Consider the following 26,175-nt stretch of genomic DNA (forward strand, 5'->3'; position numbering starts at 1 on the left):
TGCGTTCCATTCATTCCTAATAACATTTCAGACAGTGGAAATTACAAACCGGAAGCATTTAGATATCGTTTCCTAGCCTTTCCCCGCTTCACAAAGTCGATTCCCTTTCATTTGTTTGTTCAACAACCTGAGACATTTAAAGGGTCAGAAAATGTTTTATGCCCTGGAGCTCGCTTTCGTCACCTGAGACCTTAGGAAATGAACTAGGAAAGTGCGCATACGTTTTTACAAACCACATTTACCGTTTTTCACTTTTCGGTGTGTTACCGTACATTCAGCAAATGAATACTACAGGTGCATCAAACATTTGCAGAAACACACATCAAACATTTGCAGAAACGGCTCCTTACTGCTGTGTTAACCTCATAATAACCAAAACGCGCCTTGACCAAGGGGGCCAACACTTTTGCATACACTGCACTACTGCTTCGCTGTGGTTAAATCACGAAAACGTTGCGCTGTAAAGAAGTTCGAGTCTTACCAAATTACACTTTATGGTTACTAGGGTTAAGCCCAGCTCTGGATATGTCAACACAGACATGTTATAGTCCTGCTGTTAGCGGCCTGTATGAGGTGCGCAGGTGTGATTACGGTCGGGACGCTCACCTGAGAGGCCGTGACACAGTTTGCCGTACTGGAAGGACAGCGATGCCAGCACTGCCTCGTCAGCTTTAAAGCACTTCTCACAGAACGTCTTCACCAGCGGGAATATAACACGTGTCCTGTCGTCTGTGGAAAAGGGCACAACGGAGACGGAGACCTTTACCGCAGCGCTACGTCCGTATCTTTACACAGTTCTATCTGAATCGCACTTTTAACAACAGGCACGGTCACAAATTTTGAAGAAAGCAGCAGGAAAATCGAGCAGCAATCACAGAACAATATCCTGTACGGACTGGACAATAAACCTGAAGTGAATAAATGACTGGTAATAAATGAGTAATGTAGCTCACCGCTGTCGAACATCTCCAGGAGGTTGATGATGGTGTCGAAGGCTGCCAGTCTCACGGTGCTGCCCTCATCACGCGCCAGCTCAACCAACTCCGGCAACACCACCGCCTTCGTATGTTCCGGTCTGTTCCACAAGCACAACAAAACACCGCACATTTAAAAAAAGAAACACCATTACAATTGAACTTTTATTTATTGTATTTTTTTTAATTGCACAGTGCATATCCTGCATGCATTCATATCATAGTTGGTGCGCATCCTGAGACGAACATGTACCACACATCTGTACTCAAAATGGCACCAAAAAAAAAAAAAAAGCATTGTTGGTACAAGCGAATACTGAAAAGTCTAGAATTCTGTGCTTGCTTTTGATACTTTGGACAAAGGATTACATCATTGTTAGAACAGACACTGTATCAGCGAGTAAGTCTGCAGTTTACTGTTATCATCTTCCTGACTGCGTACTAACATGTCTGGATTCGGCTAGCACCTAGACTCGCATCTATTAGCTATCTAGCTGTTGTATCAAATCAGCATACATACATACTTTATTAACTTTATTGAATTCAGCATGTTTCATAAACAAGGCTTATTAACTACAGGCAGCGAGGCAGCTGGTCCTTCTTCACCCTGCACAGGACAGAACAATACAACAGCTCAGTGTTGTTCAGGAGTATACCGCAACGCTGCTGAATCCTGGATTCTGATTGGTCAGGAAGTGTTGATTCGTTTTTATTCCTCATCTTATTTCTTATTCATTTCTAAAGAATAAGAGGAGTAGTCTAAAGAGGAGTAGTCATCATACGTATAGCATAAGTACTCATGCTTATTGTTAGATAGTCGTATAAATGTCCGTCGTTCAAGTCGCTGTGAAACGGTTTGATTAGATTACATATACGTATGCATTCCCTTTTGAAACAGGAAGTCAGAGCAAAGGTGTGCAGAAGAGCTTGATTGATTTACACAACAGCCAGTAGCGTTTGAGGTATGCCACACCCCCTCCGAATTGACTTATTATTATTATAAATCTTATTATTATTATTATTATTATTATTATTATTATTAAAGATTAAAAGGACAAGCACAAAAAGCTCTGAAACACTCATTTAGATCTGAATAGCTCTTGTATTCACATCATGTTTATCAAATCAACTTTCAGAAAGATTTGACTCTTATATTACTCTCTCTCTCTCTCTCTCTGTCTCTCTGTCTTTCCTCGCTTGTATTTATCTTTTTACCCAATTCCCCTGGCGATGTTCTCCAGCTGGCGACACATGCAGGAGCGCACCTCGTACTCCACGTCCTGACACAGCGACCTGACCAGGGGCAGCAGGTCCTTCTTCACCCTGCACAGGACAGCAGAACAATACAACAGCTCAGTGTTGTTCAGGATTATACCGCAACGCTGCTGAATCAGGGATTCTGATTGGTCAAGAGGTGGCGTTCCTTAATTTTCTATAACAGCAGTTCGAACAGTAGTACGGGCTTATATTAACACGCATGTTCGAATGTGTTATCGTTTCTATAGCAACAGCCCGTTCACAGGGACTCGTACAGGTCTTGGACGCACCACATAAACGGAATGAAGCGTTAAATATAACTATAAATGGGAGAAAAAAAGTATGATGTGTCAATACAAGTTGTGAAGTTGTTGTAGTATTGGAGGAATAAAACGCTTCGGGGTGGAAACAGTAACACGCCACCTCGTCGTTGATTATTTTCCCACTACGGTAGGACACGCGAGTATTTTATTCCTTGTTTATGGGTTTTAAAAAGCTTGAGAAATGAACAATTATCCTGAAAAACAACTGCTGAAGACAAACTATTGGTGCCTGGTTAATTTCTGTCCATAAAAAAATCTTAAATATCACCCAGAATTATAAGGTTACTGAAATATGGACATTATTAAAAATGTGTCGGTAATTGCGTACAAAATATTACAATCATGATAGAATGCTTTTTCATAATTCTTCCTAAAAGTATTTTTTTAAAAATCAATGTAAAGCTTCATTCCTCAAACCTTCAGATTTCACACAAACAGGAGACTCACACTGATGACTCAAATTTGGCAGCCACCTTCCCCAGGATGCGACAGCTGGCCAGACGAGCCGGTACGGACTGCGAGAGCTGAGCTTTCGATACCAGTGGGCTCAGGATCTGCAAACACGATCACACCACAGTAGCAGTCACGTCTTAGCAGCTCACTTCCGTCTTCTAGATTCAGCTAAACAGCAGATTGGTAACGTGCAACAGTGGGAAAGAAGTGCGAAGAAAGTTCTCATTACCTCCTGTCTGATGGTTTCTTTTGGTAAAGCATCAATAGCTGATAACAACGTCTCGAGCCAAGCGTTGCTGACCACTGTGGGAAGGAGATAAATAAATAAATAAACAAATAAATTGAGTCTCGGAGAAAAGAGCAGGCTTTGGACAGGATTTGCCGTCTCGTGTGAAAGAAAAGGTGGGAAAGGAAATGAAATCCAGGTGGTGTCTTAATGTGATGCAGAATGACTTGGCATAATTAATCTGAATGCATAAATACAGCAAAATGTCCTCTAAATGGATGCCAGTTCAGGCAAAACTCCTGTGCTATTACATTAAAGTCTGCCTTAACTTAAAGGGGTCATATCCTGATTTTTAAACGTTAATGATGTTGTTTATTGGGTGTAATAGAATAGGTTAACATGCTTTAATGTTCAAAAAACACATTATTTGTCACATACTGTACAGTATTGCAGTTCCTCTATTCCCAGGCTGCCTGAAACGCTCCGATTTCTCCAAAGTCCCTAATTCCGAAAAGCCCAGAGTGCTCTGATTGGCCAGCTGACCCGTTGCATTGTGATTGGCCACAAAGCTCAAGCGTGTGTCGGAAAAGTAACGCCCCTTGGCTTTAGCGTACGCTTTAGCGTTAGCTGCAGCCTCCAAAGCTTCTAAAGCGATTCTAAGCTCCTAAGCAACAGTTCGAGCCCGATTCAGAAAAGCGGAAGCAAGTTTGCAAACACGGCTTGAGCAGAACGTTTCACAGCGGTAAGTTTTTATATTGTAACTCTCTCACCTTTCAGATACGATGTAAATTCCAATGCGTTGTTAACTGCAAAACTATGCTGTACACAGCTACTGTGTGTACGTAGGTACTCGTGATACATCTTTGGAAAGCTGGGATTCTTGTGATTTGATTGATATAAACCGTTTCAAGATACAATCCCAACAGCAGCTACAATCAACGTCTGTGTCAGACCACCAACATACAAACAAACACTTAAAAAACTGAGGCAACTTAGCAAACTTTAGCTAGCACGTTAGCAGAGGTCTACAACTGAGCCGCAACACAAAACTCACAGGTTCTGATTCAGAAGCGCAGGATTGTCCGAGCAAAGTGGGAACCGCCCCATTTTTCAGGAGTAGCCTTCGTGTGTAGCCTGCGTTGTAAAAAGCTGTCCTCTGTAAAATTCTTATTGGCATCATCTCAAACAGTGTACGCCTGCCATGCACAGTTCCCCTCCAAACCGCCAGAGGGCAACCCTATTCAATATTTGAATCTCTATCTGCAGTAATTTTGAAAAATCGCACGCGCCTCCGAATACTGTGGAGTTTGTTTGATGTCGTGTTGCAAAATCACAAAATCCCAGAAGGACTCCTAAGTCCCCTACATTGTTTTGTTGCCCAACATTGTTTTTGTGTTTTAATGAACAGTGTGTCTCCGTTAAGATTGTCTTGACTCATCTACGTTTTGTGTTTTAGTTAAAAAAATAAAAGTTTGTCCACGTTTGCATCCGACTCCATGGGGAAATCGTTACACCTTAACAGATGCTCTTTTGAAAACAAAGAAAAAATGCCATCTTGTTAAGTAATGTTAAGAAAATATTTGCATTTTAACTGACATTAAATTAACCTACAACAAAAGTTGAGAGTGTGAACCGCACACACCACAGGACTGGTCAGAGGAGTCGTTCGAGCCGACTGTTTTGAAATTGTGTATCCGTGTTTCGCACGTACGTAGAACGGTCACCTGATGCTTTGTCACTTGCTACTATGAGCCTAGGATTAGATTGGATTAAATGTATCATTTATCTGAACGGTCTACAATTACACGTTTAGTTTCCAATCCTATTTTAGTGCAGCTGTCTCTGACCTGTGTCCCGGTGGTCTAAGTTGAGGAGGACGATCTGCAGGATTGAGTGTGTGTGCGTCTGGATGAGGACGATGTCATCCTGGAGAACGGTGAGGAAAGAGCCTGCTGCGGCGAGCTGCATATCCGCTCCGGCCACGTGCAGCACTTCCTGTGAGGGAGCAGAGGAAAAAGATCCGGCTGTGAAGTTTAGTCTGGTCGCCTTGGCTTATTGCTAGGAGACGCTGTGGGTGATATCATATGGATCATGTGGATCATGTTCTGATTGTCAGGGCTGAGAAGAATGAAACACAGCAGGATTTTCTCCTACCCTGACTTTTGGCACCACTCTTCTGAAGGTCTCCGCTGGGTTCTGACGCACCAGGTTTGGCAGGTTCACAATCACACTGGCTCTCTGGACGTCCTGCCCAGAGCTGATCACAACACGGGACAACAACACAGAAACAACATTCAACGTGCATGTACGGTATGGCGCACAAACATGGAAGAAAAACCTATAACCATGGGTTCATCTTGTGTGGTCATATCCCTCTCGCTAAATGTGTACCGAGACATTAATAAGAAAAATAAAACTCCGGAAGAAAGTAGAAGAGATTGTTGGGGTCTCATTGGTGTAACGTAAATCAAACATCCAGTTTTCACACTGGTTTAATTTGTGTTTAACTGGTTTACTCTGGAAGCTGTAGATCGCTACAACCATTTCTCACAAGTGCTGGGCAGGCCACGCCCACAAGCGACCGTGTGAACACAGAGTTCACCAGGTATCACTCTGCATCGATAACAACAGATCTGAATATAAAATTAATGTACGGTATGTCTGCACCGTTTGTAATGATCATTAGTCTTTAAGCTCCTCAGAATTCCTCTCAGGTTTGCCAGAGGGATATAATTAGGGATAGGTTCGGAACAAGTCCGTGGCGAAAACAATCGAGTCTGCGTGAGGACTTTTTTAGGGCTGGTTTACAAATATTCTGCAAAGATCTTGATTTGAGGCCAATTACTGAACTGAAGTGTAAGTGCACACAGTGTGTGTGTGTGTGTGTGTGTGTGTGTGTGTGTGTGTGTGTGTGTGTGTGTGTGTTTATGATGTACAGAACCACTTCTAGTGTAAGATATATTGTAAAGATTGGGAGAGGGAACGGGATACAAAGATACAAAGGTGATACACGCTGATACAAAGGTGTGTTGCAGAGACAGTGAATCAGAAATGCGTGCGCACCACGGAGAGCTTGTTTCCCAAGCAAAGACTGTAAAAATGTTTTTAAAAAAACAACAAACAAACAAACACATGTCCTTTTTGGAACTTTTTGGTTTTCAGGTCATTTTAAGATGTTGATGAGTCCCAGCTACCCTGCGTCCTCCATTTCCTCACTGCGCTTTCGCTCTGAGGTATTCATTACCTTTACGCTCACGGCGTGTCCTCCGGTGCCCTTTGTTGGCAGAAGGATATTTAATAACTAAGAATGTGCTGTGCTTGCTGCCAGGTCTGTCAGAAAGCGAGAAGGTCATGTGGTCACGGTGTGTGCACCTTCTCAGTACGATGGTTGTCGTTTTCTGTTTCGGGACTAGTGAACAGAGGCAGTACGGACCGAGCAGAGCAGAGCAGCTGCTGTCTAAGGGGTAACTTAGTCAGATAAACACCGGGTGATCGGGGGTCCTGTAACCTTATCTCATTCTCAAAGCGTGCACTTTATTCTGCCTACAAATGAGCCAGAAAGTAAAAAGACAAGCACCCGCGTTTGTAGATAGGTCTGACGAGTAAGGGGAGCATTACAGGGTCATGCCCAGCTACACCAGTATACCGTGCTCTACATCACGGGTTTATATTAACGCGCTTGTTCTACACCTGATCGCTTCACACGGACATGTACGGCAGATGCTCCTCTAAAAAGCATGCATACTCGTTGATATGGTGAGGTTTTTCTGCATTTAACATTTGCAGAAGGAGTCTCCAGTGTCAGCGCTTTGCAACAAGCTGTAAATCTACAGGTCAGACAAGTTTTCGGTAACATGACGAGCTGAATTTGAATTTCTTTGGCCTCATTAACTTCAACCGCTGTGTATCGCTGCTAAAACGTACGTATAAACATATAAACATAACTATAAATGGATAAAGAAAAATGATGACATATTGTTCTTTAAGGATTGTTGTAATTGTTGGCAAATTGCTGTGGTATAAGAGGAATAATGCGGCGTTTTGCTGTTATAGGAAATAATCAACTTCAGGGTGGAAACAGTAGCTCTGCTTCGTCACACCACCCTGCTGTTGATTATTTTCCTGTAACAGCGTGATGTAGAATCAGTGCCTACTGGATATCCATACATGCACCAGTCTGTCTAAGGAAATCAGGATTGGAAAGATATGCATCCTCTGTGCATCTCTCTACGGCTTAACAAACATCTCTCTCTCCTATCTGTCATCTCCCAGATCTGCTGGCAGCCTGCTTTTAAGCAGCCGTGACAGCCAGCAGGGGCAATTAAACTGTTCTGAGAACTAGTTTGCTGCCCGAGGGAGCCGAGGTGTGGAACGACTCTGGAACTTAATTAGCACAGGGAAGGAACGCTACATAGCTTTGTAGTTTAAAGAGAATCATGGAGATCTGCCAACAAAAAAGGATGACATTGGTTGATTTCTGGCACATATATACATATATTCTGAGCTCAGACTGTGGCAGCAGTGAATAAGCTCACTGTGTTGTTTCTAGCAGCAAGTCTGACAAACTGATTATAGAACGCTGGGCTTTAACACTCAGTATAATCAGTTAAAGAATTAAATAGTATATATATGTATACAGTATATACAATAAGCAGCAGACTGCACCACAATCATGTCAGTTCCTGCACCACATTTAGATGAATCAGAACTCTTTTTGGAGAAATATCCTCTGGTCAGAAACAATAATAAAAACTCTTTCGCAATAATTCAGCTGGTTCTGTTTGGAGAAATAAAGGCTGTGTGTATAATCCCAAGAACAGCACCGTACACGCAGTGAAGCACGGTGGTGGGAGCATCATGATCTGGTGGGAGCTGCTTCTCTATAAACAGTACTGAGGCATTACACGTCATCGAAGGAAGCGTCAATGAATCGAATCTTATCTGCTAGTAAACTGACTCTGGGGAGAAGATGGACGTTTCGACAAGACAACCATCCTAAACTTACAGCCACAATAACTCAAGAAGGTCCTGCATGACCAAGACTCAAATCCCAGAGAACATTTATGGAGGGAGGGATTAGAGATAATTACTGCTTTCCATAGACGTCTCAGTGTTGCAACAAAGTACTAAGATTGTTCGTTTGTTTGCTGTCGGTTTTCTATGTTCCCTATCAGTTTTGTTTGTTCAAACATATCTTTGTTTATGCTTCTGTGCTACATTAGAAACTTAACTGGCTAACTAACTAGCTAACTAACTAACTAACTCACCACAGAAGTTACAAAATAACTGAAGCCATTGAAAATGAATATTTCCAGAACATAAGACATCACAGTACTTAACTTAAAGACATATTCACGATACACAACATGCAGCACTGTATATAACTTTGCTAATGTTTTGCTAACAAAGTGCCACTACAGGTTCAGAAACCTTTGTCCATCGTTTACCAAAAAAATGCAAACATTTAATCAAAGGAGCTCGAAAAGTTATAACTCCCGCTCAGACCCGCTGTGGAAAATAAAACGTTGAAGATGTCATCGAATGGCGTTTCAGACTTGTTAATGCTAATTACGCCCTTTGTTCTTGCAAAATTGATGAGCGATCCTGTGTGTGATTGTATTAGAGGTATCTGAGAGCTTTTTAACCAGACGTTCCTGATGCTCTGGGGGTTTTAAGGATATCTGATAAAAGTATAATCCAATCTGGTAATCAGATCACAGCCATCCAACTTTAATCGACCGAAATCCTCCATCAGATAGCGATGGATGGTTGTTGTACCTGTGCGTCTGAGTGTCAGTAACACTGAGGATTAAGAAGGCTTGCTTTCAGAAGTCCGGTCATCATCCGGAGATGAGCAGATTGTTAACTCGCCTAAAGACACGAATGAGAGGTCGCTAGCTGGATTATACATGAGGCAGGTACACGAGCGATGACATCAGCTGGACTCGATACAATCCATGCTGGAGAAGTGGTTCACATGCTATAATGCTAACTATTTAACTACTTTCACAATCAATTCTATTATATTTTTATTGTTTCGGCAGTGAAAATTTTATGATATGCTAGGTATTTTCTGCTGGAAAATGAAACTAAAATTAAAATGATTTTTTTTTCCCCATAAAACAATGTAAAATTCTGAAACAAATAACTTACCTAAAAAAATTTAACCATACACAATTTTAATGTCATTTTTATATAATATCAGACATTTATACTTTACTTTTAAAAACAAATAAAGATTAAAAATAATAACATTAAATTAAATATAATATATAGTACATATAAAAGTATCTACTTTTCTGATATTTTATTTATTTTTCTTGGACTAATTTTAATGTATTTAAAGGGTAAACTGCGTAGCAGTATGTATCATCTAGGACAAGGGTTTTCAAACTTTTTTGCAGCGGTGGACCTGCTTAACTCTTTTAAAACATGTACAGTACACCCCTCCCACTATTCTATGTAAGGCACAATTTTTTTTACTATCTACATTTGTTTGTGCGTGTTTATATTAAGGCTAGCAAGTATTTTATTCCTGAATTTTCCACTCACAAGACTGATTTTAATTAGTTATCGTTATTTATAGGACTTGTGTTTGAGATGTTGAGGTTTGGATGAATATTTATATATATATATATAGAGAGAGAGAGAGAGAGAGAGAGAGAGAGAGATGGAGATACTCACTACATTAAAGTACTGCAGTAGGGATATGGGGAAAAAATCAAGATTGAGACATGTCTAATAGCTATGATTGAATAAATAAAAGACATAACAACTGAGACATGATGCAGCTAAAACCAGTGTTACTAAACCTATATTCTGTCATCGTGATGTACAAGGTAAGGTGTTTTATTTACCTGAGGAGGTAGACCGCTCGCTCGATATCATTCAGATCTTCATCTACAGTTAACTTCTCGATCTCCTCTGCAGTCTGGAACATCACACAAAATACATACAATATATTAATATATACATTCTGTAAAGCAGCCGAACCTTACAGGAGGAAGATATATCCGCAAAAACGGTGGATTGGATATCAAAGAAACAAGGAATGAAATCGATCCAACCCTGTAACAAATCACTGAGAGTGGAATTAGACTTGTGAAAGATGTTTTTTTTGTAACTGGAAATGTTTACATACAGCGCCCTCCACTAATATTGGCACCCTCTGTAAATATGAGCAAAGAAGGCTGTGGAAAAAATTGTCTTTATTGTTTAACATTTTGATCTTTTGTTTAAAAAATCCACAAAAATACTCTGCTCTCATGAATATCAAACAATTGCAAACACAACACAGGTTTATCAAAAAAATATATATCTTTGTTAAATATAGGTGCAACAATTATTGGCATGCCTATGAGTCATATGAGAAAAATATATTTGAAGTATATTCCAATTGATATTTTAATTTTTTTAGTACTCCTGGGAGACTAGGAACAGGAAATTGTTCAGCCATGACTTCCTGTTTCACGGGGTATAAATATGAGGTAACACATAGGCCAAATAACCTTAGTCATTCATAACGATGGGTAAGAGCGAGGAATATAGCTGTGATGTGCGGCAAAAGGTTGTTGAGCTTCACACAATGGGACGTGTCTATAAGAAAATAACACAAGCATTGAAAATGCCCATTTCCACCATCAGGCAATAATTAAGAAGTTCCAGTCCACTGGAAATGTTATGAATCGACCTGGAATTGGACGTGTGTCTATATCGTCTCAACGCACTGTGAAGAGGACGGTTCGAGTGGATAAAACATCTCCAAGGATCACAGCTGGAGAACTGCAGAAGTTAGTTGTGTCTTGGGGTCAGAAAGTCTCCAAAACTACAATCTGAAGTCACCTCCATCACCACAAGCTGTTTGGAAGGGTTTCAAGAAAAAAGCCTCTACTCTCATCCAAAAACAAACTCGAGCGTCTTCAGTGTGCCGACACTACTGGAACTTCAAATGGGATCGGGTTCGATGGTCAGATGAAACCAGAATAGAGCTTTTTGGTAATAAACACCAGAGGTGGTTTTGGAGCACACAGAGAGGTAGCCATATGGAAAAGTACCTCATGCCCACGGTTAAATATGGAGGTGGATCTTTAATGTTTTGGGGCTGTTTTTCTGCCAGAGGTCCTGGACATTTTGTTAGGATACATGGCATCATGGACTCTATCAAATATCAACAGATATTAAATGAAAACCTGACTGCCTCTGCCAGAAAGCTTCAAATGGGCCGTGGTTGGATCTTCCAGCAGGACGATGATCCAAAACATCATCAACATCAACACAAACATGGTTTACTGACCACAAAATCAAGGTCCTGCCATGACCATCCCAGTCCCCTGACCTGAACCCCATAGAAAACCTGTGGGGTGAACTGAAGAGGAGAGTCCACCAGCGTGGACCTCGAAATGTGAAGGATCTGGAGAGGTTCTGTATGGAGGAACGCTCTCAGATCCCTCGCCATGTATTCTCCAACCTCATCAGGCGTTATAGGAGAAGACTCAGAGCTGTTATCTTGGCAAAGGGAGCTAGCACAAAGTATTGACTAAAAGGGTGCCAATAATTGTTGCACACCTATATTTAACAAATATATATTTTTGTAAACCTGTGTTGTGTTTGCAATTGTTTGATATCCATAAGAGCAGAGTATTTTTGTAAAAAAAAAAAAAAAAAGGTTAAAGAATAAAGACAATTTTTCACAGCCTTCATTGCTCATATTTACCAAGGATGCCAATACTAGTGGACGGCACTATAAAGAGGCTTGACTGTGTTTTTTGTTAGGTTTATTTTATTTATATTTTATACTTATTATACTTATTATATATGCAATATAAATGTGTATTTTTCCTGTACTTATACATGAAGCGCTTTAAAAAAAAGCTTAGTTTTAAAAGAAAAATCAGATTGGTATTGGTATTGGTCCATACTCAAAGTTTCAATATCGGTATACTGTCGGTGTAACCCGCCTTGTGCCCCAAGTTCCCTGGGATAGACTCCAGGCTCCTGTGTAGGATAAGTGGTATAGTTGATACTCCAGGTTTCAGTATCAGTTCTGATATTAGTTGATACTCCAGGTTTCAGTATTAGTACTGATATTAGTTGATACTCCAGGTTTCAGTATCAGTTCTGATATTAGTTGATACTCCAGGTTTCAGTATCAGTACTGATATTAGTTGATACTCCAGGTTTCAGTATCAGTATCGGTTGATACTCCAGGTTTCAGTATCAGTACTGATATTAGTTGATACTCCAGGTTTCAGTATCAGTATCGGTTGATACTCCAGGTTTCAGTATCAGTATCGGTTGATACTCCAGGTTTCAGTATCAGTACTGATATTAGTTGATACTCCAGGTTTCAGTATCAGTATCGGTTGATACTCCAGGTTTCAGTATCAGTACTGATATTAGTTGATACTCCAGGTTTCAGTATCAGTATCGGTTGATACTCCAGGTTTCAGTATTGGTATCGGAAAAGAATGAGAGTTATCATGCCATCTCTAGTATATATAATAACCAGACGGCCAGGTGGTGGATTTACTGCTTACAGATGACTCAGCCGAATATGTGAGGGGGATTTTCATGCGAGGATGGTGAGGATATGAGGATGCGATGCACGATGGACTGCGGGGGAAGAAAGAGAGAGAAAGGAGTGCGTGGGCCGGTAGCCGCGGGGGCGGAGAGTCTATTACTCCAGGGCTTCTCTCATTAGCCGAGGCACTTCGACCGTGGAACCTCCCTCCCAAAAAAGGATGCTCAGAGAACCCCAGCGCCTCCTTCTCCTCCTCCTCCTCCTCCTTTTCCTCCTCCTCCTCCCTTTGCATACGTATTACGAATGCCTCCTCACGCAGAACGTGATGAGACTACTCATCCCATAAACGAGAGGAACCTCGTCCTAAATCCGGTTTCTGTGAGGCAGAGCAGGACTGACCGGATCTGGCAGGATGTCCAGGGGTTTGGGTGGGATTTAAACGCTGGAAGGATGAGGAGAGTGAGGAGGAGTGGCAGCGGTGATGCAGAAAGCTGTCAGAAAGTGCGTCACTCGGTGAAGCGTTGTGGGCAACCCCCATGTCATCCTGTGTCTCCTGAACATGCACTCATCAAAACACACACACACACACACACACACACATCTCTAGTGCAAATCGGACACGAATAAAGCACATGATAATGGCATGCATGCAGGACGTATAGGTGGCATCCTTTAACACTCCTCACATACATATATACAAACACACGCACACACACACACACATTATATATTATATATAATATATATATATATATATATATATATATATATATATATATATATATATATATATATATATATATATGAAAAATCCAAGCATGGCAGAAAAGGTTGCAGGAATACCTTCAGACTCCTGCGTATGGGTCTCTCGATGAACGTCAGGTCCTGCAGGTCATCGATTTGTCCAAACACACCAGACTGGCTCAGGGTCATCTTGCTGATGAACATCTGCTCTGTTTTCAATGTCTCCTTCTCCCCTCGTCACACCTCCAGCATCTTCTCCGGGCTCCTTGAGTCAGAACGATGATTTCTCTTACTCCCACGGCCAAAAATAAAACTCCTTCAGGTTAACCGAGGAACTAGAAGTTCAGAAACATGCTCCTCGGATGCTGGGGTGCTTCAAAAATAAAAATAAAAATAAATGTTTAAAAAGCATCTAATGGTTAGAGTTACAGTCATATCTCAAGCCTGGAACAGGAATTCCTTCAGAGGAGCAAATGATGAGCAGATGATTGAACTTTGGATGGATGACAGGAGGCTGCTTTCCCATTGCAATAGCTGTTCAATAGGCAGAAAATCCTTATGAGAATGTTTCTATCTATCTCATCATTTCCAGGTCAGGTAAAGTCTAAAATCTCACCAGGACAGGAATTATCATGTCCAAAAAGATTGTCAAGATGTTAGATAGATAGGTAGATAACTAGCTTGCTAACTATTTAGCTCACCTAGCTAGTAATGCAATATATATATATATATATATATATATATATATATATATATATATATATATATATAGACTATATATAGACTATATATAGACTATATATATAGACTATATATAGAGAGAGAGACTCTCTATATATGTATATATATTACAACCGAGAGATATACCGATGCTGCTGCTCTATTAATTGAGACTAAAACGTCACGCGACCACCGATAACTCCAAGCGAACGCCTAAATATTAATATTAACACTAATATAACGTCTTTCCTGTGTAAAAAAAAGAAAAGAAAGAAGGAGAACCCGTTGTTGTTGTTTTTCTCAGCGGTGAAAATCGCCGCTTAGCCCGAGCAGCAGCAGCAGCAGAAACAACCCACTCGCTTCAAACGCACTGCACCAACTAAAGCCGTCTCCATGGAGACCGCATGCCACAGGAGCGCGCGCGCGGAGCGGAGCGGAGCGGATCAGAGCGGCTCGCGCGTCAGTCAGCCACGGCGTCCTCGCGCTCGCTCTCGCGTTCGTCATCGTCGACGTCGTCATCATCATCATCATCTTCTTCTTCTTCATCATCATCATCATCAGGCAAATAGAGAAGACCGGAACACTAAATAAATAAACACTAACGAAAATACACAACAAGTTTGTGTTTCTGCAGAAGGACTGTCTCAGCGCCTTATGAGTCCTTATAAGGAAATGTGGGCGTGTCTTTGATTCCACGCACAGAAATGAGAGATGCCCTGGTGTAGGCGTGTCTTTAGGGACGCCATATAAGGAAGTGAGTGACCATATATGGTAAAAGGAAGTAGCTTTTATTACACATTTATAAAATATACAGTACAGTAGCTTATGTGCGCTTTTTTTTTTTTTTTAATTTTTTCTTTCAAGCCATGAACTAAATTCCTAACAATATTGAGCGAGACTCAAATATAATGGAAATAAAATATATTTTCAAAAGTTTTGAGTTTTAAAATAAATTTGAAGCGCGAACACGAACTAATGGACACATGATTTCCTTGCAGTTACTGTACACGCGCACGTTTTATAAGCTCCACCCACCATAGGTGTTCATCTAGCTGTACACTTAGCCTACTGAATGTAGTCCGCCTGTTCTTCTGCGGGAAAGTATTGGCACCCACTGCACCTACGGAAAAGGAACATAATGTAAAGAAGACAAATATATCCGATCCCTGCCGTGTCACTATAGCCTACTTTTTAGAATCCTTACTCATGATAAAACCAAACCTGAGCTGTTGAGATACATTTTATTACAATGTATGCAAATGATATGCAAATAAGACTGTACATAATTACGTCTCATTCAGAATAATTTTGGGGTTAAACAAAACTAGTTGTGTGTATGACTAGTGTATACTTGGCATTGTTTGCATATTTTGCATATATTGTGCAAATGTTGCTACATAAATGACACTTACTTTTTTTAAAAAAAAAAATAGGCTTAATGGTTTTATATATGGTTTATTTTAATAAAATGTAAACAACTTTTTTAAGTGTATATATAGGACATGTTTTTATATATACTGTAAATATTTGTATATTATATTGAGTTTTAGTTTAGTAATCATAGAAATGCTTGTTAAGCAGTATTATAGTTTACACTTTCAGTGTTGTTTTAATATTTGTTTATTAAATATAGATCGTACAGTAGTAACTAACACTGGTTAGGGCCTCCCTTTGCTCTCCAAACAGCCTCAGTTCTTCACGCCATGGATACCACAAGACGCTGGAAACGTTCCTTTGAGATCCTGGTCCATGTTGACATGACTGCATCGTGCAGTTCCTGCAGAGTGAATCTCCTGTTCTACCACATCCCAGAGGTGTTCTACTGGATTCAGATCCTGTGACTGGGAAGGCCACTGAAGAACACTGAACCCATTGTCCTGTTCATGAAACCAGTCTGAGATGATTTCTGCTGTGTGACATGGTGGAAGTAGAAGATGATAAATTGTGACGGGGTGCACATGGTCAGCAACAATACTCAAATAAGCTGTGGCATGATTGATGGGTATTAATGAGTCTAAAGTGTGCCAAGAAAACATTCCCCACAGCATTACACCAGCCTGGACTGCTGACACAAGGCAGCTGGGTCCATGGATTCATGCTGTTAGTGCCAAATTCTGACCCGACCATCTGTGTGCATCAGCAGGAACTGAGATTCATCAGACCAGGCTACGTTTTGATGAGCCTCTGCACACTGCAGCCTCAGCTTTCAGTTCTTTGCTGACAGAAGTGGAACCCGACATGGTCTTCCACTTTTGTAGCCCATCTGCCTCAAGGTTCGACATGTTGTGCATTCTGAGATGCTTTTCCGCTCACCACAGCTGTCCAGATTGGTTCTCTGAGTTACTGTATCCTTACTGTCAGCTCGAGCCAGAACTACCCTTACTGGATGTTTTGCCATCCTGAGTAAACTCTAGAGAATGCTACGTTATAGAAACCAGCATGTCTGTCACCAACAATCATGCCACGGTGAAAGTCACTGAGATCACATGTTCCCCCTTAGTTATTTAATGAACTCTTACAGCACTCTTTCTTTCTACATTTAAAGCGAGATTTTGACTCCTATACAGAATGTACAGTTAGTAAATAAAGTTCAGTACTCTTCTGGGTGTGTGCAGAGTGTCTGATGAGTGTAAAGACATGATGGAGTTATTTATAGGGGCCTATAAAAGTCTCTCATGTTCAGCGGAGTCCGATGGCATGTTGTGTGTAAACATGAACCGCGCTGGGGTTCGGGGTGCCGACTGTTCCCCTGCTCCGTCTCTCACGGGCGAGAACATCCGAGTCATCATTTTGTGTGTCACTGAAACCTTGAGGAAAATATTCCATAATTATGTACGTGGGCCGGCGGTGCAGTGAGTTCAGGGGCAAAGGCACAACAAAACTGCAGCACAGGACCGCAGGTGGTGTCCGAACAGGTATGATTTTCTCCCAGCATGATCCGTTTACCTCCATGCAGAACACAGAACACTTTACTGACACGTTTAACTCTAATGACTTTAATCACATGTCCCGTGGAATTGTTCTGTCACACTGTCAACCCTTACACGTTCACTCGCCAGTCACGTAATTTAAAACCCACATGATTTAGTTATAATTTCATTATTTACTGATGATTTATTCTTAATTCGTTCCTTAATATGCATTTTTTGTTTTTTATCTTTATCCGTGTTGGAATGAAATCTACACTGTTGAAATGCACACATAATAAATGAATGATTAAAGCATCAGAGGAACGCTTGACTACATGACCTTGCACGTCACATGACCTAGTCACATGTTCACTCACACCTGTTTCCTGTGTTACCTTTTAATCTACTGTTAGAGTTCGAGTTTGTGAAGCTTGTGTTGTTGTTGTTGCCATGTTCGTGTGTTGTCGTGTGTAGCCCAGCCTGCACGCTTTGCTAGTCTCTTGTGTTTCGTTTATGGTTCTTGTTCTCACTCGTTTTTGTTGTTGTTTTGCACTTTCCACAATAAACATCTGCACCTACAGTACATCTGCCACCTCTTCTACAATTTACTGAACACAAATAAGGCAGTAGACTAAATAAATAACTGGAGTGGCATATGAGACCGGTGTGTGTTTTGCATTGCTTTTATATTTGTTATATGTTTTGTTTTAGGGAAAAGGATTCTAATGATGCATAAATATAAAAAATGCAAAAACATTATAGACACGTTATGTTATAGGAGCAGTTTTATAGTATATCATTTAAAAACATTAATGCCTAGTTTATTATATATATATTTAAATATTACAGTTGCAAATTTATCATAGGTGATCATGGTGTTTTTTATTATTTAAAAAATATTGTTTTTCATGCACTTTAGTTGTACTTTTCATGATCACTGATAGATATAGATACAGTAGCAGACTAGAGCGAGTGATGATGTCAGCATGACTTTCATTTCTCATCCCAATCAGATGACAGTAATTAATCTTAATCAGTAATTAATCCTAATCAGTAATTAATCCTAATCAGTGCATGAGTATTAGAGCTAATGTTCACTTATTATTTTCACTTTGGGTTTTACTTCATTTCATTCGAATCAGGGATCGATGAGACAATGTCCACTGTTAAAAGCACTATACAAATAAAATTAAACTGAATCGATAGAAAGAAATGTTTCCATAATGCATTGTGCTGCTGCTGCTGCTGATGATGATGATGGTGATGATGATGATGATGATGATGATGGTGGTGATGATGATGATGATGATGATGGTGATGATGATGATGATGGTGGTGATGATGATGATGATGATGATGATGATGATGATGGTGGTGATGATGATGATGATGATGATGGTGATGATGATGGTGATGGTGATGATGATGATGATGATGATGGTGATGATGATGATGATGATAGTGATGATTATGGTGGTGGCGGTGATGATGATGAAGAAGATGATGATGATGAAGATGATGAAGATGAAGATGATGAAGATGATGATGATGAAGATGACGAAGATGAAGATGATGAAGATGATGATGACGAAGATGATGATGATGATGTTGATGATGAAGATGAAGATGATGAAGATGATGATGATGATGTTGATGATGAGGATGAGATGATGATGATTGCATTGTCTTATTTTTGATATTAAAGCAAGCCAGAAAACCCCCTCCAGCTTATGGATGATATCTGCACAGGATCATGTGCACTAACAGCATCAGGAACCAGGAGTGTGTGACATGGCGAACTCTTAACGGCCTCCGTCTCGTCGCCCTCACGCCTGCTGAGTATGTTTCTTTTTTAAAAAAAAAAAAAACCCTTAACAATATTCATCATCAAGTGGCAATGTTTAAATAAAGACTGCGGTGACCTCTGACCTCTGACTGACTCAGGGATGAGGATCAGCTGCTGTCGGCCGTGTGGAGCGGAGACGTGAGGAAAGTGAGGAATATTCTGATGCGTGAGAAAACTCCGAGGGATCTCCTGACGGCAGACGCAGAAGGCTGGACTGCGATACACGAGGCGGGTTATTACGGCCAAGCGGAGTGCCTGAAGCTGCTGCTTACAGGTGAGCGGGCGTTAATGCCCTTTTCTTCCAGGAATTCAAATAAAACATCATCCCCAGATCAACACATCCGGTCTGGATGCGATTAGCGTGAAGGCCTCACGAGCAGCGTGTTCTCTTCTTATTCTGTACTTTCTTTTCCAGCTGTCCCTGAGATGATTAACACTCGAACCCAGAAACACCAGACTCCTCTCATTCTCGCTGTGTCCCGGGAGCACTTCCTGTGTGTGCAGTATCTTCTGGAGAAAGGGGCGAACCCCGGAATTCCCACCATAACCAACGAGACGCCTCTCTATGAAGGTGATGACTTTAATGACTATATTTAAGAGTTATGGTTCATTTTACAGCAGGGGACTTCATTTCACTGCTAAACTCATATCAAGTGAAAATATCCTGAATATAGTTACATTTATGTAATATTCTTCTCATCATGAGATTATTAGAATAGTTTCTTCAACTTGAAATGATTTTAAGCGTTTATTTCTAGAACAAACAGCTAAATGATCTACCAGTGCAACAAAATAATTCAAACTAAATAATCTTACTTTGTCAAATATACTTTTATCATAAGCTCACATTCAGAATACGTTACATAAGTTCTACTACATTCAGTAGATTTTGACGTGCAGTATTTACATTCAGGACAGTCACAATATTTTATCATTAAAAAGATTTTTATTCTCGCGTTTGCCTGGACACCAGTCTAATCTATCACACTTCTCTGCAATTAAACTGTTTATTACAAACGCTTATCTCAATTCTAATCTAAATAGCACTTTGATTTTAAACATTCTAAATACAATATTTTAGTTTATATAAATGTGAATCTAATTAAAATGGTTGCAGCGTTTATATTTTGTATACGGCCAGAAGGAAGTGCAAAGTGACAGCTCCATTGTACATTATGATGGCAATAAAAATAGTGAATCTTAAACAAACAAACAAACAAACAAACAAAGAAACAAACAAATCCATAGAACTTTACATGCATGCTAAACTGGACCTATCAGGTTTGTTTGTTTTTGCCAGTCACACGTAATTCATTGGAAAGTTATGTGTTTTAAAACTGTGTTATTTGTTTGTTTGTTTATTTATTTATTTTGTATCTATCTATCTATCTATCTGTCTATCTATCTATCTGTCTATCTATCTAATCTATCTATCTGTCTATCTATCTATCTATCTAATCTATCTATCTAATCTAATCTATCTAATCTATCTATCTATCTATCTATCTATCTAATCTATCTATCTGTCTATCTATCTATCTATCTAATCTATCTATCTGTCTATCTATCTATCTATCTAATCTAATCTATCTATCTATCTATCTATCTAATCTATCTATCTGTCTATCTATCTATCTGTCTATCTATCTATCTGTCTATCTATCTATCTATCTATCTATCTGTCTATCTATCTATCTATCTATCTATCTATCTGTCTATCTATCTATCTATCTATCTATCTATCTGTCTATCTATCTATCTGTCTATCTATCTATCTGTCTATCTGTCTATCTATCTATCTATCTAATCTATCTATCTATCTAATCTAATCTATCTAATCTATCTATCTATCTATCTATCTATCTATCTAATCTATCTATCTGTCTATCTATCTATCTATCTAATCTATCTATCTGTCTATCTATCTATCTATCTATCTATCTGTCTATCTATCTATCTATCTATCTATCTATCTATCTAATCTATCTATCTGTCTATCTATCTATCTGTCTATCTATCTATCTATCTATCTATCTATCTGTCTATCTATCTATCTAATCTATCTATCTATCTGTCTATCTATCTATCTATCTATCTAATCTATCTATCTATCTATCTAATCTATCTATCTATCTATCTATCTATCTATCTATCTATCTATCTATCTGTCTATCTGTCTATCTATCTATCTATCTAATCTATCTATCTATCTATCTATCTGTTTGTTTGTTTGTTTTTACCAGTCACATACAATTCATTTGAACAGTGTTGTGTTTTAAAACTATGTTTGTTTGCTTGTTTCTTTCTTTCTTTCTTTTAAACAGTTTACAGTTGTTCTACGGTTTTAAAGTGAAAACACACGCATGAACTAAGGAGCTTTTTTCAGTCTTCAAACATTACAGTTTATAAATAAATAAATAATACATACATTAAAAAAGAAAAAGAAAAAACTAACATTGGCCTGATGTTTACTTTTAGTTTAAAATCATGTACAATTTTAGTTTTTTAGTACTTGAGTACCTTTTTCACTTAAGTATAATTTGTATAAGAATATTCCACGTTTAACTGAATGTACAGAATCTTTGCTCTGTACTCTTTCCGTCCCGGTGTTTATACCCTGCACGTGACAGAGAGATGGAGATTGATGTTGTCTTCCTCTGCCCAGCGTGTGCCACGCGTAACGCTCGGATGGTGCGTCTCCTGGTGAGAAACGGAGCAGATGTCAATCAGAAATGTTTGGATGGATGGACGGCTCTGCACGAGGCAGTGTCGCAGAACCACGTGGAGATCTGTGAGGTTTTAGTGGAGCACGGAGCTGAGATCAGCTCTCGCAACATCTACGGAGTCACGCCGCTGTTCCTCGCTGCGCAGTGCGGATGCCTGGAGCCGCTCAGGTTTCTCATCCGAAAGGGTTGGTACACTGTTATTCCCTTACAGTCAGGTGTATTTACTGTACACCACAGCGCCGGTGAATTCTGATTGGTCAGAACGTGTCGATTAGTTTTCTCACTCTAATACGTTATGGTTTTTTTAACAGCTCTTTCTCAGGGTCTTGTCCGGTGGAAAAGAATCCATTTCAGCGTGGTCGCAGAACCTCGGCTTCATCGCACCATGCTGTCGCTGATTATTTTACTATAACAGCACCGCACGTGTTATGTTGTGTACTTGTACAGGTGCTGATGTCAACAGCGAGGCGAAAGACGGAGCCACGCCGTTGTACGAGGCCTGCAGGAACGATCACTCAGACGTCGTCGGGTTTCTCCTGTCTCACAGCGTCGATGCTAACAGACCCGGAAAGGACGGACTTTTACCTCTTCACATTGCAGCGAAACACGGGAACGACGGGTATAACGTAAACACAAACATGTCGAGACTTTAGCAGAGGAACTGCATGTAAAGGTCCGGACCCTGGTTCTGACTGCTGAATGTGATTCTCGGGTGTACTGCATACTTCTAGGTTTTTAATATAATAATATATAACCTAGTTTTAGAGGAAACACTAACACCATTGCAGGTTGTTTTTCTCGGCTATCTCCATGGAAAAGGAAAGGGGTGTTATTGTGAATGTATCTGTATAAAACGATTTCCTCCTTAAGGATTGATCGAGCTTTCTGAAGGAGATAAACCCTTCGTTACAGCATTCTACGTAGAACCATTAAGGCGGCTAGATCAAACATTTTTCACGTTATCATTGCCCACATGGCAGCATGATACTAAATACCCAGAACATTACACTCCATTCAACAACAACAACAACAACAACAACATTAAAGCTAAATAACTGAAATCGCTGAACATTCCTGAACAATATTTCACTTCAGCTGTGAGGAGGAGATTAGAGCAGGTGAAGGTGAAGCAGATTATCAGTGAAAAAGCTACAAAACTGCAAAAAAAAAAAAAAATTATATATATATATATATATATATATATATATATATATATATATATATATATATATATATATATATTAGTAAGTGATATTACAGTAGCATAGTATCTAAATAGCTATATATAGTATTTAGTACTATAACTAGTACTTATTAATTATATTACAGTATATTAATAATTATATTTTAGAAAGTACATACTTTATTTATAATATTTCTGATTGTAAATCACAGAAGATTATTAAGCATGTTTTTGACTAATTTTTACTCATTTCACCTTTACTGTTTAAAAAAAATATATATTAGCAGAGCATTTTGCTGCTTTCTTGTAAATTTTTTTTTTTTTAAATGATCTGAAAATAGAAATAGACTACTGAATTTATTTAAAAATGTGTAGAAATAAAATAGTTCAGATTTAATAATCAAATTTATTTATTTATTGTAATCTTATAGTCAATAAATTTGACTTAAGATGCCTTTTTTTTTGCAGTGTCAGAGTTGTTTCTTCGCTATTTTAACCACTGTAAATGATGTAAAGAGTGTTTACAGTCTCTCTGCTGTAATCTGGACAGATCGCTGTAGTGGTAGTAAGAGCTGTGTTTTAGAAAGTCGCGAGGTGAAGTGAATAATCCAGTGTGTGGAATTCCTCTGTATATTTACTGAAGTTCTGTAAACTTCTACATTCAGGATCGTCTCCAAACTGATCCCGATCACGAGCATGACCGAAATCCAGCGCAGCGGCATCAGTCCTGTGCATCTCTCGGCCGAGAGCAATGAAGACCAAGCCCTGGAGATCCTGATCCACGCTGGCTTTGATGTCAACTTCCTGCTGGCTCCAGAACGCTCCTGTATGTATGAAGACCGTCGCGTGTCACCTCTGTACTTTGCTGTAGATAACAGGAACCTGGAGGCTGCCAGCATGCTTCTCGACGCCGGCGCTGATCCAAACCTGGACCCGTTCAACGTCCTGCTGCTGGCCGTGAGGCACGGTCACGTACACATGGCCACCTTACTCCTGGAGCATGGAGCTAACGTTAACGCTTCCCTTCCTACACAGCCCAGCACGTTCCCTGCCTGCGTCATGCTCGGCGTGAGGAACATCGCCATGATGAAATGCCTGATGGACCACGGCTGTGATGCCGTAGCGTGTTTTCGGTGTGAATATGGAGCCGAGGATCATCCGACGTACACCAGGAGCGAGCTGGAGACACGTCCGTGTTTGCAGGTATTAGTTACACTGCGAGATCATTAAACCTTCAATCGATTTTTTGTTTTGTTTTCAAGATCTTCTCCTCTTTATCTTCTCCACACACAGTTCTGTGAGATGATCTCAGCTCGGTCGGTGTGTCACTGCACAGGACCAGTCGTTAACCTGCTCCTGGATTACGTCATTCATGTAAAACTCTGTTCCAGACTCAAGAAACTGCTGGAAAGTGATGATTCCTGGATGCATGTCAAAGACAAAACAAGTGCGTATGTTCAAATGAACCAGCAACTGGGTGCAACACTTACGATAAGATAAGATAAGATCAACTTTACTGAGCCCACACTGGGGAAATTCCCTTGTTACAGCAGCTCAGTTACATAAAAAACAGATAGGAAAGAATACACATTAAATAGGAATAGACTGAAATAAAGTGTCTAAAAATATATGTATGTACAGATGAATACCAATTTGAATACGATGAGTAACACCTTGTTTATATACATGAGTGGATAACTGGATTATTGCGCGGTTAACAATAGAAGTGTGAGCAACAAATAATAATAATGTGTGGGTTGATGATGCAAAAAAAACAGCTAGCAGTGCTACATTATGGTGTTGTTGTATTAAAGAGTCTGACTGCTGTTTGGATGAAGGACCTGCGGTGGCGCTCTTTCTTACCCTGAGGGTGCAGCAGTCTGCTGCTGAAGGAGCTGCTCAGGGACCCCAGTATCTCATACAGGGGGTGAGAGGAATTGCTCATGATAGTCGCCATCTTAGCTAACATCCTCCTCTCCCCCACCACCTCTGTGCTGTCCAGAGGGTAGACCAGGACAGAGCTAGCCCTCTTAACCAGTTTGTTGAGACGTTTCCTGTCCCTCTCTGTGCTCCCGACTCCCCAGGAAACTACTGCATAGAAGATAGCAGATGCTACCACAGTATCATAGAAAGATTTAAGCAGGGTCCTGCACACACCAAAAGACCTCAGTCTCCTCAGCAGGTGGAGACGACTTTGGCCCTTTTTATTCAGGACATCTGTGTTTGTGGACCAGTCGAGTTTATTGTTGAGGTGAACACCCAGGAATTTATACGTCTCCACCCTCTCGATGTCAACACCCTGGATGCTCACCGACGTAGACCGGGGTGGCCTCCTGCGGAGGTCGACTACCATCTCCTTTGTCTTGCTGGCGTTGAGGCAGATGTGATTTAATTCACACCAGTTGACAAAGTCAGTGATGACCTCCCAGAATTCCTGATCGTTCTCCTCTGATACTCGTCCAATAATGACCGTATCATTAGGGTTAGCCCTAACCCTAACCCTAGCATCGTTAACGAGTTAATTCTGTACATTAACACACTCGAATAAACAGTAGAAAATAAGTGAGTATTAAATCCCTGGAAGGAGCGTCTTCATGTAGCCAAAATATATTCTTCTCTTCTGAAGCATCGTGGTTAGGTCAGAATGCTAACATATCAGTTATGAACCGATGTGAAGATGTTACTGGAGTCTGAATAGCATCTTCATTTAACCCTCAGTGAAGTGTTTAAATGCAAGCTGACTGTGTGTGGTGCTAGCATTAGAGTTATAGAACATGTTTTGTGCTTCAGTTTAATTTAATGAAAAATGATTCCTAGTAAAAAATCATTCCTACTACCAGCCAGACCATGTCCAAGCTTCATACACGTGGTTCGGCAGGTGAGATTCAGAAACGAGTGCTGTATGAACCAACATGAGCGTGTTTTCACGTGTGAGAAACGTAAACGTAGTGTTTTCTTTGGGAAACCTGGTGACCGTTAAACCTGCTATTGAAAATAATGCGGGAGATAGTGATTTGTCCATTTTTCTATAAAATCCTGGTACAGATTCATTGTCCTAGTTTGCGTCGTCAGTTTCAAGTAAACTAATAAAATGGCGACACCATGTTCTCTAACATTTAAATGTGTATATCCATTTCCACAGATTATAAATTGTTCCCCATCAAACCACCAGAGGGCGACATCCCTCATAGTCTAAATGTCTTCTTTGGTTGTTCTTTGGCTCTTTGGTTGTTCCACTGATTTCCTGTCTGGTTATCTTCTGGGGGGTTTTCCGTGATTAGTGCCCTTTATAAG

At 40.1% G+C, this 26,175-nt stretch overlaps 2 protein-coding genes across 12 annotated transcripts in view; one reads left to right on the forward strand and one right to left on the reverse strand.

Annotated features, from left to right (window-relative positions):
• The window catches only part of ppp4r4 (protein phosphatase 4, regulatory subunit 4), a 28,575-nt gene extending 13,829 nt beyond the window's left edge, over positions 1-14,746 (reverse strand). For 6 of the 11 annotated variants that reach the window (XR_008384643.1, XM_053613883.1, XM_053613880.1 and 3 more), the window contains exons 1-10: positions 14,500-14,746; positions 13,597-13,870; positions 10,091-10,164; positions 5,388-5,490; positions 5,081-5,228; positions 3,237-3,310; positions 3,002-3,108; positions 2,190-2,297; positions 954-1,075; positions 607-729 (exon numbers count right to left, since the gene is read on the reverse strand). Coding sequence is in view for 10 of the 11 variants with exons in the window: in XM_053613883.1 (XP_053469858.1) it covers positions 607-729; positions 954-1,075; positions 2,190-2,297; positions 3,002-3,108; positions 3,237-3,310; positions 5,081-5,228; positions 5,388-5,490; positions 10,091-10,164; positions 13,597-13,701 (964 nt within the window). In the remaining variant the exon portion in view is untranslated. Of the gene's footprint in view, positions 1-606; positions 730-953; positions 1,076-2,189; positions 2,298-3,001; positions 3,109-3,236; positions 3,311-3,671; positions 4,827-5,080; positions 5,229-5,387; positions 5,491-10,090; positions 10,165-12,151; positions 12,501-13,596; positions 13,871-14,499 lie in introns of those variants that run through there. The other 5 variants (XM_053613884.1, XM_053613885.1, XM_053613889.1 and 2 more) reach the window with 5 other exon arrangements.
• A 2,044-nt stretch (positions 14,747-16,790) lies between these two features.
• LOC128601021 (ankyrin repeat and SOCS box protein 2-like) overlaps positions 16,791-26,175 on the forward strand; it is an 11,196-nt gene continuing 1,811 nt past the window's right edge. Inside the window, exons 1-8 of the mRNA XM_053613890.1 lie at positions 16,791-17,132; positions 18,832-18,965; positions 19,071-19,246; positions 19,388-19,543; positions 21,638-21,883; positions 22,146-22,317; positions 23,547-24,084; positions 24,175-24,328. Of these exons, the coding sequence (XP_053469865.1) occupies positions 18,880-18,965; positions 19,071-19,246; positions 19,388-19,543; positions 21,638-21,883; positions 22,146-22,317; positions 23,547-24,084; positions 24,175-24,328 (1,528 nt within the window). The 5' untranslated portion in view covers positions 16,791-17,132; positions 18,832-18,879. The remainder of the gene's footprint in view (positions 17,133-18,831; positions 18,966-19,070; positions 19,247-19,387; positions 19,544-21,637; positions 21,884-22,145; positions 22,318-23,546; positions 24,085-24,174; positions 24,329-26,175) is intronic.

Source organism: Ictalurus furcatus, chromosome 25 (genome assembly GCF_023375685.1).
Source record: "Ictalurus furcatus strain D&B chromosome 25, Billie_1.0, whole genome shotgun sequence".
NCBI lineage: Eukaryota > Metazoa > Chordata > Actinopteri > Siluriformes > Ictaluridae > Ictalurus > Ictalurus furcatus.